Raw genomic sequence first — 14,592 nt, forward strand, 5'->3', positions numbered from 1 at the left:
AAGAAATAGTGGAGGTGTTAGTTATGATCTTTCAAAAGTCACTGGAGTCAGGGAAAGTCCCAGAGGATTGGAAAATCGCTGTTGTAACCCCCCTGTTCAAGAAGGGAACAAGGAAAAAGATGGAAAATTATAGGCCAATTAGTCTAACCTCGGTTGTTGGCAGGATTCTAGAATCCATTGAGATTTCTAAATTCTTGGAAGTGCAGGGTCGGATTAGGACAAGTCAGCATGGATTTAGTAAGGGGAGGTCGTGCCTGACAAACCTGTTATAGAGTTCTTTGAAGAGATAACAAATAGATTAGACCAAGGAGAGCGAATGGATGTTATCTATCTTGACTTCCAAAAGGCCTTTGATAAGGTGCCTCATGGGAGACTGCTGAGTAAAATAAGGGCCCATGGTATTCGAGGCAAGGTACTAACACGGATTGACGATTGGCTGTCAGGCAGAGAGTTGGGATAAAAGGTTCTTTTTCAGAATGGCAACCAGTGACGAGTGGTGTCCCGCAGGGTTCAGTGTTGGGGCCACAGCTGTTCTCTTTCTATATTAACGATCTAGATGACGGGACTGGGGGCATTCTGGCTAAGTTTGCCGATGATACAAAGATAGGTGGAGGGGCAGGTAGTATGGAGGAGGTGGGGAGGCTGCAGAAAGATTTAGACAGTTTAGGAGAGTGGTCCAAGAAATGGCTGATGAAATTCAACGTGGGCAAGTGCGAGGTCTTGCACTTTGGAAAAAAGAATAGAGGCATGGACTATTTTCTAAACGGTGAAAAAATTCATAATGCTGAAGTGCAAAGGGACTTGGGAGTCCTAGTCCAGGATTCTCTAAAGGTAAACTTGCAGGTTGAGTCCATAATTAAGAAAGCAAATGCAATGTTGTCATTTATCTCAAGAGGCTTGGAATATAAAAGCAAGGATGTACTTCTGAAGCTTTATAAAGCATTAGTCAGGCCCCATTTAGAATACTGTGAGCAATTTTGGGCCCCACACCTCAGGAAAGACATACTGGCACTGGAGCGGGTCCAGCGGAGATTCACACAGATGATCCCAGGAATGGTAGGCCTAGCATACGATGAACGTCTGAGTATCCTGGGATTATATTCATTGGAGTTTAGGAGGTTGAGGGGAGATCTAATAGAAACTTACAAGATAATGAATGGCTTAGATAGGGTGGACGTAGGGAAGTTGTTTCCATTAGCAGGGGAGATTAGGACCCGGGGGCACAGCCTTAGAATAAAAGGGAGTCACTTTAGAACAGAGATGAGGAGAAATTTCTTCAGCCAGAGAATGGTGGGTCTGTGGAATTCATTGCCACAGAGGGCGGTGGAGACCGGGACGTTGAGTGTCTTTAAGACAGAAGTTGATAAATTCTTGATTTCTCGAGGAATTAAGGGCTATGGAGAGAGAGCAGGTAAATGGAGTTGAAATCAGCCATGATTGAATGGTGGAGTGGACTCGATGGGCCGAATGGCCTTACTTCCGCTCCTATGTTTTATGGTCTTATGGACATGCCAAACTGGAAGATAGCATGAGCAGAATTGGTGTTGAAATTTCTTTCACTTCTTAAATGCTTACTTTAACCACCTAAAACTATTATGCAGGGCATAACTACAGATCAGATCATGTTTTACTCACATTAAACAAAGCAAAGGTGAGACTTATTTAAGACTGTGATCACCCTATTTCAAATTATAGTGCTGGTGCATTAAAGGGGGTTCAGGAAAGAGTGATGCGGATGGTTTCAGGCTTCAGAAAAATAGTTCATTAATTTTATCCTTTCATGGAATGCAGGTGTCATTGGCAAGATCACATTTCTGCCCATTGCTAATTGCTCTCGAATGAGTGACTTGTTCAGCCATTTCAGATGATAGTTAAGAGTCAACCACATTACTGTGTGTCTGGAGACACATGTAGACCAGACCAAAATTGCACACAATATTCCAGGTGTGGCCTCACCAAGGCCCTTATAATTGCAGCAAGATATCTCTGCTCCTGACAAAAACCAGTTTGAAGACTCCAGTTCATTACTAATTCAGCCGGTGCTACCCCAGTCGCACATGTGGAGTGGTTCGATAGCAGGACAAGAATCTGGCTAGTGTACACTGACCCGAAGACTACTTTTTCATCCCTCGCTAGAACATCTGCATGGTCAGCCGGTTGTACGCCGGGTAATATGGGGTCCTACAGATGTGCTATTTCCCATTTGTCTTCAGGAATCATGAGAATTCCTCACTTGTGAAAGGCGTTCCATTGTCGGTAACCAACAATTATGGATACGGTGCATACTGAAAGACAGATGCAATTTCTCAACGGTCGCCTTCGAGGTGGTTGTCAATATTAGAACATAGAACATAACAGTGCAGTACAGGCCCTTCGGCCCTCGATGTTGCGCCGACCTGTGAAACCACTCTAAAGCCCATCTACACTATTCCCTTATCGTCCATATGTCGATCCAATGACCATTTGAATGCCCTTGGTGTTGGCGAGTCCACTACTGTTGCAGGCAGGGCATTCCACACCCTTACTACTCTCTGAGTAAAGAACCTACCTCTGACATCTGTCTTATATCTATCTTCCCTCAATTTAAAGCTATGTCCCCTCGTGCTAGACATCACCATCCGAGGAAAAAGGCTCTCACTGTCCACCCTATCCAATCCTCTGATCATCTTGTATGCCTCAATTTAGTCACCTCTTAACCTTCTTCTCTCTAACGAAAACAGCCTCAAGTCCCTCAGCCTTTCCTCAGAAGATCTTCCCTCCATACCAGGCAACATTCTGGTAAATCTCCTCTGCACCCTTTCCAATGCTTCCACATCCTTCCTATAATGCGGCGACCAGAATTGCATGCAATACTCCAAATGCAGCCGCACCAGAGTTTTGTACAGCTGCAACATGACCTCATGGCTCCGAAACTCAATCCCTCTACCGATAAAAGCTAACACACCGTACGCCTTCTTAACAACCCTATCAACCTGGGTGGCAACTTTCTGGGATCTATGTACATGGACACCAAGATCTCTCTGCTCATCCTCACTGCCAAGAATCTTACCATTAGCCCAGTACTCGGTCTTCCTGTTATTCCTTCCAAAATAAATCACCTCACACTTTTCTGCATTAAACTCCATTTGCCACCTCTCAGCCCAGCGCTGCAGTTTATCTATGTCCCTCTGTAACTTGTAACATCCTTCCGCACTGTCCACAACTCCACCGACTTTAGGGTCATCTGCAAATTTACTCACCCATCCTTCTACGCCCTCCTCCAGGTCATTTATAAAAATGACAAACAGCAGTGGCCCCAAAACAGATCCTTGTGGTACACCACTAGTAACTGGACTCCAGTCTGAACATTTCCCATCAACCACCACCCTTTGTCTTCTTCCAGCTAGCCAATTTCTGATCCAAACTGCTAAATCACCCTGAATCCCATGCCTCCATATTTTCTGCAGTAGCCTACCGTGGGGAACCTTATCAAACGCTTTACTGAAATCCATATACACCACATCAACAGCTTTACCCTCATCCACCTGTTTGGTCACCTTCTCAAAGAACTCAATAAGGTTTGTGAGGCACGACCTGCCCTTCACAAACCCGTGTTGACTATCTCTAATCAAATTATTCCTTTCCAGATGATTATACATCCTATCTCTTATAAACCTTTCCAAGATTTTGCCCACAACAGAGGTAAGGCTATAGTTATGGGGTTGTCTCTACTCGCCTTCTTGAACAAGGGGACATTTGCTATCCTCCAGTCTTCTGGCTCTATTCCGGTAGACAAAGATGACTTAAAGATCAAAGCCAAAGGCTCAGCAATTTCCTCCCTAGCTTCCCAGAGAATCCTAGGATAAATCCCATCCGGCCCAGGGGACTTATCTATTTTCACACTTTCCAGAATTGCTAACACCTCCTCCTTATGAACCTCAAGCCCTTCTAGTCTAGTAGCCTGAATCTCAGTATTCTCCTCGACATCATTGTCTTTTTCCTGTGTGAATACGGACAAATAAAATATTCATTTAGCACCTCTCCTATCTCCTCAGACTCCAAGCACAACTTCCCACTACTGTCCTTGACTGGCCCTACTCTTACCCTAGTCATTCTTTTATTCCTGACATATCTGTAGAAAGCTTTAGGGTGATCCTTGATCCTACCTGCCAAAGACTTCTCATGTCCCTTCCTGGCTCTTCTTAGCTCTCTCTTTAGGTCCTTCCTAGCTAACTTGTAACTCTCAAGCGCCGTTACTGAACCTTCATGTCTCATCTTTACATAAGCCTCCTTCTTCCTCTTGACAAGTGTTTCGACTGCCTTAGTAAACCACGGTGCCCTTGCTCAACCACTTCCTCCCTGCCTGACAGGTACATACTTATCAAGGACACTCAGTAGCTGTTCCTTGAACAAGCTCCACATTTCCATTGTGCCTATCCCCTGCAGTTTTCCTCTCCATCTGATGCATCCTAAGTCTTGCCTCATCGCATCATAATTGCCTTTCCCCCAGATATAACTCTTGCCCTGCGGTATATACCTATCCCTTTCCATCACTAAAGTAAACGTAATCGAATTGTGGTTACTATCACCAAAGTGCTCACCTACCTCCAAATCTAACACCTGTCCTGGTTCATTACCCAGTACCAAATCCAATACGGCCTTGCCTCTCGTTGGCCTATCTACATACCGTGTCAGGAAACCCTCCTGCACACATTGGACAAAAACAGACCCATCTAAAGTACTTGAACTATAGCGTTTCCAGTCAATATTTGGAAAGTTAAAGTCCCCCATAACAACTACCCTGTTGCTTTCGCTCCTATCCAGAATCATCTTTGCAATCCTTTCCTCTACATCTCTGGAACTTTTTGGAGGCCTATAGAAAACCCCTAACAGGGTGACCTCTCCTTTCCTGTTTCTAACCTCAGCCCATATTACCTCAATCGTCGGGTCCTCATCAAACGTCCTTTCTGCCACCGTAATACAGTCCTTGACTAACAATGCCACCCCTCCCCCTCTTTTACCACCTTCCCTGAGCTTACTGAAATATCTAAACCCCGGCACCTGCAACAACCATTCCTGTCCCTGCTCTATCCACGTCTCCGAAATGGCCACAACATCGAAGTCCCAGGTACCAACCCATGCCGCAAGTTCACCCACCTTATTCCGGATGCTCCTGGCATTGAAGAAGACATACTTTAAACCACCTTCCTGCCTGCCGGTACACTCCTGCAACTTTAAAACCTTATTCATGACCTCACTGCTCTCAACCTCCTGTATACTGGAGCTACAATTCAGGTTCCCAAGCCCCTGCTGAACAAGTTTAAACCCTCCCGAAGAGCATTAGCAAATTTCCCCCCCAGGATATTGGTACCCCTCTGGTCCAGGTGTAGACCATCCCGTTTGTAGAGGTCCCACCGAACCCAGAATGAGCCCCAATTATCCAGAAATCTGAAACCCTCCCTCCTGCACCATCCCTGTAGCCACGCGTTCAACTCCTCTCTTTCCCTATTCCTCATCTCACTATCACGTGGCACGGGTAACAACCCAGGGATAATAACTCTGTTTGTCCTAGATCTAAATTTCCACCCTAGCTCCCCGAATTCCTGCCTTACATCCCTATCCCTTTTCCTACTTATGTTCAGGAGAACCTCATCCAAATTACTTAAAATGTTCCTGCTCAGTTGCCCTGTCACTAACACGTCGTCCAGGTACACTGCCATTCATCTGCCTCGCAGGGTGTTTTACATTGCCCTTTGGAATATGGCACAAGCTGACAACACTCCATAGGGTAATCTGGTGTACTTATGGACCTCTATGGGTGTTTATATTGATGTATCTGTTGAGGCAGGGTCCAACTCTAATTGCAAGTTTGCATGGTTCACATCGAGCTTTGTAAATGAGTGTTCAGTGGCCAGTACAGGTCGTCGATGGGTAACGATCCAGCCAGGAGGCCCTGTTGACCGTCAAGTTATAGTCCCCACACAGTCTGACCGTCTTATCGGGCTTGAGCACCGGCTCCGCCCAATGAGCAAAACAAACCGTTCTAATAATCCTAAGGCCTTCGAACCAGCTGAGTTCAGCCTCAAATTTTACTAACATAGCGCAAGGGACCGGTGAGCCCTGAAGTACCTTAGTTGTGCATCCAAGTCTACCTGAAATTTTGCCATGACCCCTTTTATTTTCCCCAGTCCTGGTTAGGAAACCTCAAGGTATTTCCCGCACTTCGCATAAGCCACCAGATCCCAATTGGAAAATTTGCTGCCAGTCCAGTTGTAAGCAGTTTTGCCCATCACCCTAGCAGACTGGGACCGTGCCCCTTAACTATGATCAACGGAAGTCGCACTGACTATTGTCCGTAAACTACTGGTGTCACTGTTCGGCAGTAACGGTTCACCACTGTACGTCGCTAATCTTGTCTCGGTGCCCCGCAGGTCTAACTGCTGTACCCTTTATCCTGTCGAAGGTCTGCTATCCAATAACTGAAATTGAAGGTCCCATATCTAGTTCCATGGTTAATAGATACCCGTTAACTTGCACAGTTATCTTGATGGAGGCCACTTAGATTGCCGCAATGCAATTCAGCTGCATAGTCTCATCTCTGGCTGGTTCAGGTAGAAAGTGTGAGCCCTTGGGTTGCGCCTGCCTCGAAGTGGGTGGGTGGGTGGTTGGGGGGGGGGGGGGGGGGGGGGGGGGGAAATGATCAGGTGGGAGTGTATCCTAGGGTATTTATCTCCATCGCCTGGATCTCTTGCACTCCTGGGCTTTCACAGAAAAGCAAAATTTGCATGGCCTGAAGGTCGTGGGACGGTTCGGCTTGCATCTTCCTTGGAGTAGCAGACTGAACCGTCGCTTAGCATTTTGGAAAGGGAAGTTCCGTATTCACAATATTCGGCTAGTTTTCATAGCCTCGTCAGAAACACTGTTACAGACTTTCCTGTGGTCCTCTCTGCCATGTCAAATGGCACCTCTGCACTATAATGGATGATTTTGGGTTCAAGTGTAGTCCCACCAGAGTCACCAATTATTTGAAAGTTTTAGTGTCCGGAGGTGTAGGATGTGCAAGGCTTTTTAGTCACTCCACGAGTATGAACTTCACAGGCAGTCAGCAATATCACCGACTGTCGGTCAACAATGTGATAGTGTTCGCCCGGAAAAAGTAACGCATACGTTATGCTTACTATGTCCAATCCTCTAAGCTTGCATCAAACACATCCAATCATCCGAACAAAGGCATTTTTGCAATAAAAAAAATTTCTCCAACCTTAGTCCAGCAGCAACAACAGTAATCCAGTTTTATCCTCATCGCCAGTTTAGTAGGCCACAAACGAGTCCGAACAGATTTGGTTTATTGCAAAGCAATTCTATTTACATATACATCAGATCCCAGCCGGATCTGCTCTGTCGATTCCATACCTGGCCGACTTTGTACAGATCTCAATCATGAAAGTCTTTGGGCTCCCCAACACCTTAGTGGGAGAGTTTGTATTCGGCGGGACTCAAGGGGAGACGGATTGCTCCAATCCTGTAGGTTTTGTGCAGGTTAAACAGGAAGGTGTCTAGCTAAGGTGATAGTAACAATTACAAATTTCACAAGGATTTAGTTAAATTAAAAGTTAGAAAAAATACTACCCCTCTCCACAGGGTTGAAATGCGATACAGGGAATGGAATTATTGTTGGGTCAATTGCATTATTAAAAAACAAACTAGATGAACAATTATTGAGAAGTGAGAGCGAGAGATGGTTCATGGAACACTATTAGCAAATAGCCCCTCAGGACTTGATAGGAGGAAATTAATTTTCCTTATAATCAGGGCTCAACAGATGGTGTGGACGGAAAGTGAGTGATAGAATAAAACAGACATCAATTTGGGTGATGTCTGATGGGTCAAATACCCTTTTATTAATTTAGGTTTTCTCACATATACACAGGAACAGGATCAGACTTGCCCCAGCCTCCTGTTCAAAAGCTTACTAACATTCATTGACAGACTTGCATGTGAATGGTAGCCTCTCAGACATAATCACGATCTTTCAATCCTCCAAATTAGCCTTAAATTCATTCCTGACAAAAATGGTCATGAGTTCAAATAATGGGAGCAGCGTGACAGGGAGTTTAAACCATAGAGGATTAAGTGGAATAACAGGAGGAAAACACTCCAATCCAGCAACAACACTGAATTATGAAAGCCTTCTGTGTTTAAGGTTTAATTGCAACAACAGATTGCTATATTTTGGACTTGTTTTTTCAAAGTCCACATTATTTACTGAGATTTCAGATTGGAAAACAGTTTATAATATCTTTCAAAGTGGGATCCATGATCCCAATGAAGTCAATTTTAGGATGCCCAGTGTCTCCAAGTTTGGATTTCTGTCCATTTGGGGGTCAGGTAAACCATTCTCCACAAAGAAGGATATCAAGAAGTCTTATGCATTTTTGTGTTTGTTAACTTATTGGTGGATTACCTCTTGTTATTATATACTGAAACATTTCTTGTAACAAAAGCATGGTTTTTCATAGAGTAGCTCACTACCTTTCAAAGGGAGAAAATGGGAGGATGGGACCCCAAATGATATCAGCATTAATAGGGGATTCCCCACATAGCAATGTTTTAAAAACACTACTATAGAGTACTGAAGAAACCGCAGAACATCCCAGCTTGAAGATATTGACAATTCAATCATATGGAACAGGGGAAAATTCAGTAAGTGTTGGGCTGTACGGAATATTCAAATAAAATAACGATAATATGGCATGTTTCTCCTTTTCACTTCAGGAGTCTAGATGGCATATGCTAACAATTGATGCCAACAATTTTTCACTCATCATATTTGCTTAAGCATGTCCTTTGAATACTAGCTCAACATTACAGACTTCATTGTGGCCACAAACTAATACAGCATTTCCACTCTTGCAGGTGGGAAAGTAAAATATAAAATACATCAGCGTTCATCATTGGTGTTTCCAATGGTCTGATCTTTCAACTTCAATGAGTTTTTGAAAAACATTGTCCAAAAAGCACAAAAATGGTAAATGCATCAGCTTCCAAACTTTTATCAGTAATTAGTTGCAATATTCAAATTGCATCATTTATTGACACCTGTACAGTTAAAATAAGCTATATTCTACTACTCTTTTCAACATTATAAAAATAAGGATTAATTCAACACAGAAGTCATAGTTTATACGTAAATTGAGATATTTGAAGTGATTCAACATTTTAAAGCTTATCGTTAAACACAATCTAAATTGAAGTTAATATCTTGCTTAGATTAGAGAATTATTTTTTGTAATTTAACAGCACTAAAATAAGTTTGTGAACCTACAATCCTTCACGGAATCCATCGATGAGAGCCTGGAAGAGGGGCTTGTTATGAGGGATTGTTTGGAGAATGTTGCCATCTGCAGTGACATAGCCGATTGCCCACTGGCCAAGTCTGGTGCAGCTCAGCCGGAATATGTAGCTGAAAGAAAAACACAGACGGGAAGTTAAATAATACAAATCCGAGCACAAATACCGAAACAAGTGGGAAGGTCAGATTTGGAAGTTCAATTTTTAAAATTAATTCACAAGATATGATCAATGGCATGGCCAACATTTGTTGCCCATTCTAACTGCCCTCCAGAAGGTGTTTGTGAGCTATCATCTTGAACTTTTACAGTCCGTGTGATGAAGGTCCACCACAGTACTGCTGAGGAAGGAAATTCAAAGTTTTTGATCCAGCGGCAGTTCCAAGTTAGGATGGTGTGCCTTGGAGGGAAACTTGCAGTTGATGGGTGTTGCTGCTCTTCCTGTCCAGCTAGGTCAGGCTTGTCCAACCCACAGGCCACATTTCAGCAGAGCAATGTTGGAAGTACCATAAGAATGGTCAGTGAGTTTGAAGATTTCTGCAAGAGAATTCTCCTCCAATAGTCTGCTTTCTCTCCTACATTTGCTGTAGCAAACATGGGAAAGGACCAGACTTTGATTGGAGAAGCAGGGAATGCCAGCAGCTGTGAGGATGTGGAGATAGAGACAGAGTCCGGAGCCTCCATTCAACACTCACTCCTCCCCCCATCCCCCGGCACAACAGACTAATAGGCACTCTCACCCACTCACCTTGTGAATACGAGTGAGTGAGCACCCTGAGACTGGGGTGAGTTGGATATGCATATTCTCACCTGTTCTCACTCTAATGGCCGTCTTTATTCATTACTCATTTTTATATTTGCCAATTTACCCTTTTTTTTTTGCTCAGCAAGTTGCTTCTTTTCATACATCAGCTTTTTAAACAGTGTAAAGTTTGGACAGGCCTGCTCCCTGTGGCAGAAGTCATGGCAGCACATCTTGTGATCTATCATGTCACAAAAGTCTTTTGATCATTTTTAGAGAAGCGAGACGGCACGTGGCAAGCACTGCTGCCCACAGCATTGAGGACCCGGGCTCGAATCCTGGCCCTGGGTCACTGTCCGAGTGGAGTTTGCACATTCTCCCCGTGTCTGCGTGGGTTTCACCCCTATAACCCAAAGATGTGCAGGTTAGGTGGATTGGCGACGCTAAATTGCCCCTTAATTGGAAGAAATAATAATTGGGTACTCTAAATTTATTTTAAAAAACAACAACAAAACATTGAGAGAAACAAAGTGCTTTCAAATAATGATAGGATTAGATTCATCCAGAGTATTTATAGATCAGTACAGGCCACTGCAGTGCACTCGTTGGACCTAGAGTGAGAAACACACAAAAACTCAGAACAATTTTTAACAAGAGCAAAGAACAATACAGCACAGGAACAGGCCCTTCGGCCCTCCAAGCCTGTACCAGTCAGGAAACCAACCTTTGCCAAAACCCTCAACACTTCCTTGCGCCCATCTATACCCATCCTATCCATTTGTCTATCAAGATGCCTTTTGAATGTCGTTAATGTATCTGCTTCCTGGGGGAAGGGGGACTGTATGTGTTAATGGAGACTATAGGTGATTCCTTTTTGTTACTTGTTTATGTTAACATGCGGGCAGTTGTTTGGTGGGAGGATGGGATTGTTGTTGTGGATATGGAGATTGGCATTATATTTGTTACTGCTTATTGTTTATTATTGGTGCGTATAAATTTGGGAGAAAATGTGAAAAAGGAGAATAAAAACATTTTTTTTTTTTTTTTTAATATAAAATGTATCTGCTCCCACAACTCCTCCAGCAACGCATTCCAGGCACTCACCACCCTCTGCATAAAAAAACTGCCTTGCACATCTCCCCTAAACTTTGCCCCAGGATCTTAAACCTATGCCCCCTGGTGACTGCCCCCCCCCACCCCCCCCCTAGGAATCCACTCTAACCATGCCCCTCAATCTTGTAGACCTCTATCAGGTCGCCCCTCAACCCCCATCTTTCTAATGAAAACAGTCCGAGTTTCTTCAGCCTCTCCACATAGCTAACACCCTCCAGACCAGGCAACATCCTGGTAAACCTCCTCTGCACCCTCTCTAAAGCCTCCACATCCTTCTGGTAGCGTGGCAACCAGAATTGTGCGCAATATTCCAAGTGCGGCCTTACCAACTGTAGCATGACTTGCCAGTTTTTATATTCTATGCCCTGTCCAATGAAGACAAGCATTCCATATGCTTTCTTAGACTACCATGTCCACTTGTGTTGCCACATTCAAAGTTCTGTGGACCTGTAAGCTCAGATCTCTCAGACTTTCTATATTCCTAAGAGTTTTACCATTTACGGTATATTTCACCTCTATGTTAAACCTACCAAAATGCATTACTTCATTTTTGTCCGGATTATACTCCTTTTGCCATTTTTCTGCCCAGGTCTCCAACCTATCTGTGTCCTGCTGTATCCTCTGACAATCCTCAACATTATCTGCCATTCCACCAACCTTGGTGTCATCCGCAAACTTACTAATCAGACTGGCTACATTTCCCTCCAAATCGTTGATGTAAACCATGAACAATAGAGGCCCAAGCACACATCCCTGTGGAATTCCACTAGTCACAAACTTCCATTCAGAAAAACACCCTTCTACTGCTACCCTTTGCCTTCTGTGACCGAGACAGTTCTGTATCCATCTTACCACCTCACCTCTGATCCCGTGTGACTTCACCTTTTGTACCAGTCTGCCATGAGGTACCTCGTCACCATGAGGAGTGGCCCCGGCGGATTGGAAATTAGCAAACGTGACACCACAAGGAGGTAAGCAGAAAGCGGATAATTATAGGCCAGTGAGCTTAACTTCGGTAGTAAGGAAGATGCTGGAATCTATCATCAAGGAATAAATAGCGAGGCATCTGGATGAAAATTGTCCCATTGGGCAGACGCAGCATGGGTTCATAAAGGGCAGGTCATGCCTAACTAATTTAGTGGAAGTTTTTGAGGACGTTACCAGTGCGGTAGATAACGGGGAGCCTTTGGATGTGGTATATCTGGATTTCCAGAAAGCCTTTGACAAGGTGCCACACAAAAGGTTGCTGCATAAGATAAAAATGCATGGCATTAAGGGTAAAGTAGTAGCATGGATAGAGGACTGTTTAATTAATAGAACAGTACGAAGTCTTACAACACCAGGTTAAAGTCCAACAGGTTTGTTTCGATGTCACTAGCTTTCGGAGCGCTGCTCCTTCCTCAGGTGAATGAAGCGGTCTGTTCCAGAAACACATATAGACAAATTCAAAGATGCCAAACAATGCTAGGAATGCGAGCATTAGCAGGTGATTAAATCTTTACAGATCCAGAGATGGGGTAACCCCAGGTTAAAGAGGTGTGAATTGTCTCAAGCCAGGACAGTTGGTAGGATTTTGCAGGCCAGATGGTGGGGGATGAATGTAATGTGACATGAATCCCAGGTCCCGGTTGAGGCCGCACTCATGTGTGCGGAACTTGGCTATAAGTTTCTGCTCGGCGATTCTGCGTTGTCGCGGGTCCTGAAGGCCGCCTTGGAGAACGCTTACCCGGAGATCAGAGGCTGAATGCCCTTGACTGCTGAAGTGTTCCCCGACTGGAAGGGAACATTCCTGCCTGGTGATTGTTGCGCGATGTCTGTTCATTCGTTGTCGCAGCGTCTGCATGGTCTCGCCAATGTACCACGCTTCGGGACATCCTTTCCTGCAGCGTATGAGGTAGACAACGTTGGCCGAGTCGCACGAGTATGTACCGCGTACCTGGTGGGTGGTGTTCTCACGTGTAATAGTGGTATCCATGTCGATGATCTGGCACGTCTTGCAGAGATTGCCATGACAGGGTTGTGTGGTGTCGTGGTCACTGTTCTGAAGACTGGGTAGTTTGCTGCAAACAATGGTTCGTTTGAGGTTGCGCGGTTGTTTGAAGGCAAGTAGTGGGGGTGTGGGGATGACCTTGGCAAGATGTTCATTGTCATCAATGACGTGTTGAAGGCTGTGAAGAAGATGACGTAGTTTCTCCGCTCCGGGGAAGTACTGGACGACGAAGGGTATTCTGTCGGTTGTGTCCCATGTTTGTCTTCTGAGGAGGTCGGTCCGGTTTTTCGCTGTGGCGCGTTGGAACTGTCGATCGATGAGTCGAGTGCCATATCCCGTTCGTACGAGGGCATCTTTCAACGTCTGTAGATGTCTGTTACGCTCCTCCTCGTCTGAGCAGATCCTGTGTATACGGAGCGCTTGTCCATAGGGGATGGCTTCTTTAATGTGTTTAGGGTGGAAGCTGGAGAAGTGGAGCATCATGAGGTTATCCGTGGGTTTGCGGTAAAGCGAAGTGCTGAGGTGACCATCCTTGATGGAGACGAGTGTGTCCAAGAATGCAACTGATTTTGGAGAGTAGTCCATGGTGAGTCTGATGTTTGGATGGAACTTATTAATGTCATCGTGTAGTCGTTTCAGGGATTCTTCGCCGTGGGTCCAAAGGAAAAAAATGTCATCGATGTATCTGGTGTATAACATCGGTTGAAGGTCCTGTGTGGTGAGTAGGTCCTGTTCAAACTTGTGCATGAAGATGTTGGCGTATTGGGGTGCGAATTTGGTCCCCATGGCTGTTCCGTGCGTCTGGATGAAGAACTTGTTGTCGAAGGTGAAGGCGTTGTGATCCAGAATGAAGCGGATGAGTTGCAGAATTGCGTCTGGAGATTGGCAGTTGTCGGTGTTGAGTACTGAGGCTGTTGCAGCAATGCCGTCGTCATGGGGGATGCTGGTGTAGAGTGCCGAGACGTCCATTGCGATGAGGAATGTTCCTGGTTCAACTGGTCCATGGGTGATGAGTTTCTGTAGGAAGTCCGTCGTGTCGCGACAGAAGCTGGGTGTACCTTGTACGATGGGTTTCAAGATGCCCTCGATGTAGCCAGAGAGGTTCTCACACAGGGTCCCATTGCCTGAAACGATAGGGCGGCCTGGTGTGTTGGCCTTATGTATTTTTGGGAGGCAGTAGAGATCTCCAATGCGGGGAGTACGTGGGATGAGAGCACGTAGGGTGCTCTGAAGATCTGGATCCAAGGTCTTGATCAGTCTGTTAAGTTGGCGGATGTGTTCCTTGGTCGGATCTGCGGGTAATCTTGGTTGTTCAGTTGTCGGTATACTTCTTTGCAGTAGTCCGTTCTGTTCAGTACGACAGTACTGTCGTACTGAACAGAACGGACTACTGCAAAGAAGTATACCGGCAACTGAAC

The 14,592-nt window shown here is 45.0% G+C and overlaps 1 protein-coding gene across 1 annotated transcript in view; it reads right to left on the bottom strand.

Moving 5' to 3' along the window:
* cbl (Cbl proto-oncogene, E3 ubiquitin protein ligase) overlaps positions 1-14,592 on the bottom strand; it is a 294,821-nt gene that overhangs the window by 82,497 nt on the left and 197,732 nt on the right. Inside the window, exon 6 of the mRNA XM_072486364.1 lies at positions 9,305-9,442. Coding sequence (XP_072342465.1) covers positions 9,305-9,442 — 138 coding nt within the window. The remainder of the gene's footprint in view (positions 1-9,304; positions 9,443-14,592) is intronic.

Source organism: Scyliorhinus torazame, chromosome 21 (assembly GCF_047496885.1).
Source record: "Scyliorhinus torazame isolate Kashiwa2021f chromosome 21, sScyTor2.1, whole genome shotgun sequence".
Taxonomy (NCBI): domain Eukaryota; kingdom Metazoa; phylum Chordata; class Chondrichthyes; order Carcharhiniformes; family Scyliorhinidae; genus Scyliorhinus; species Scyliorhinus torazame.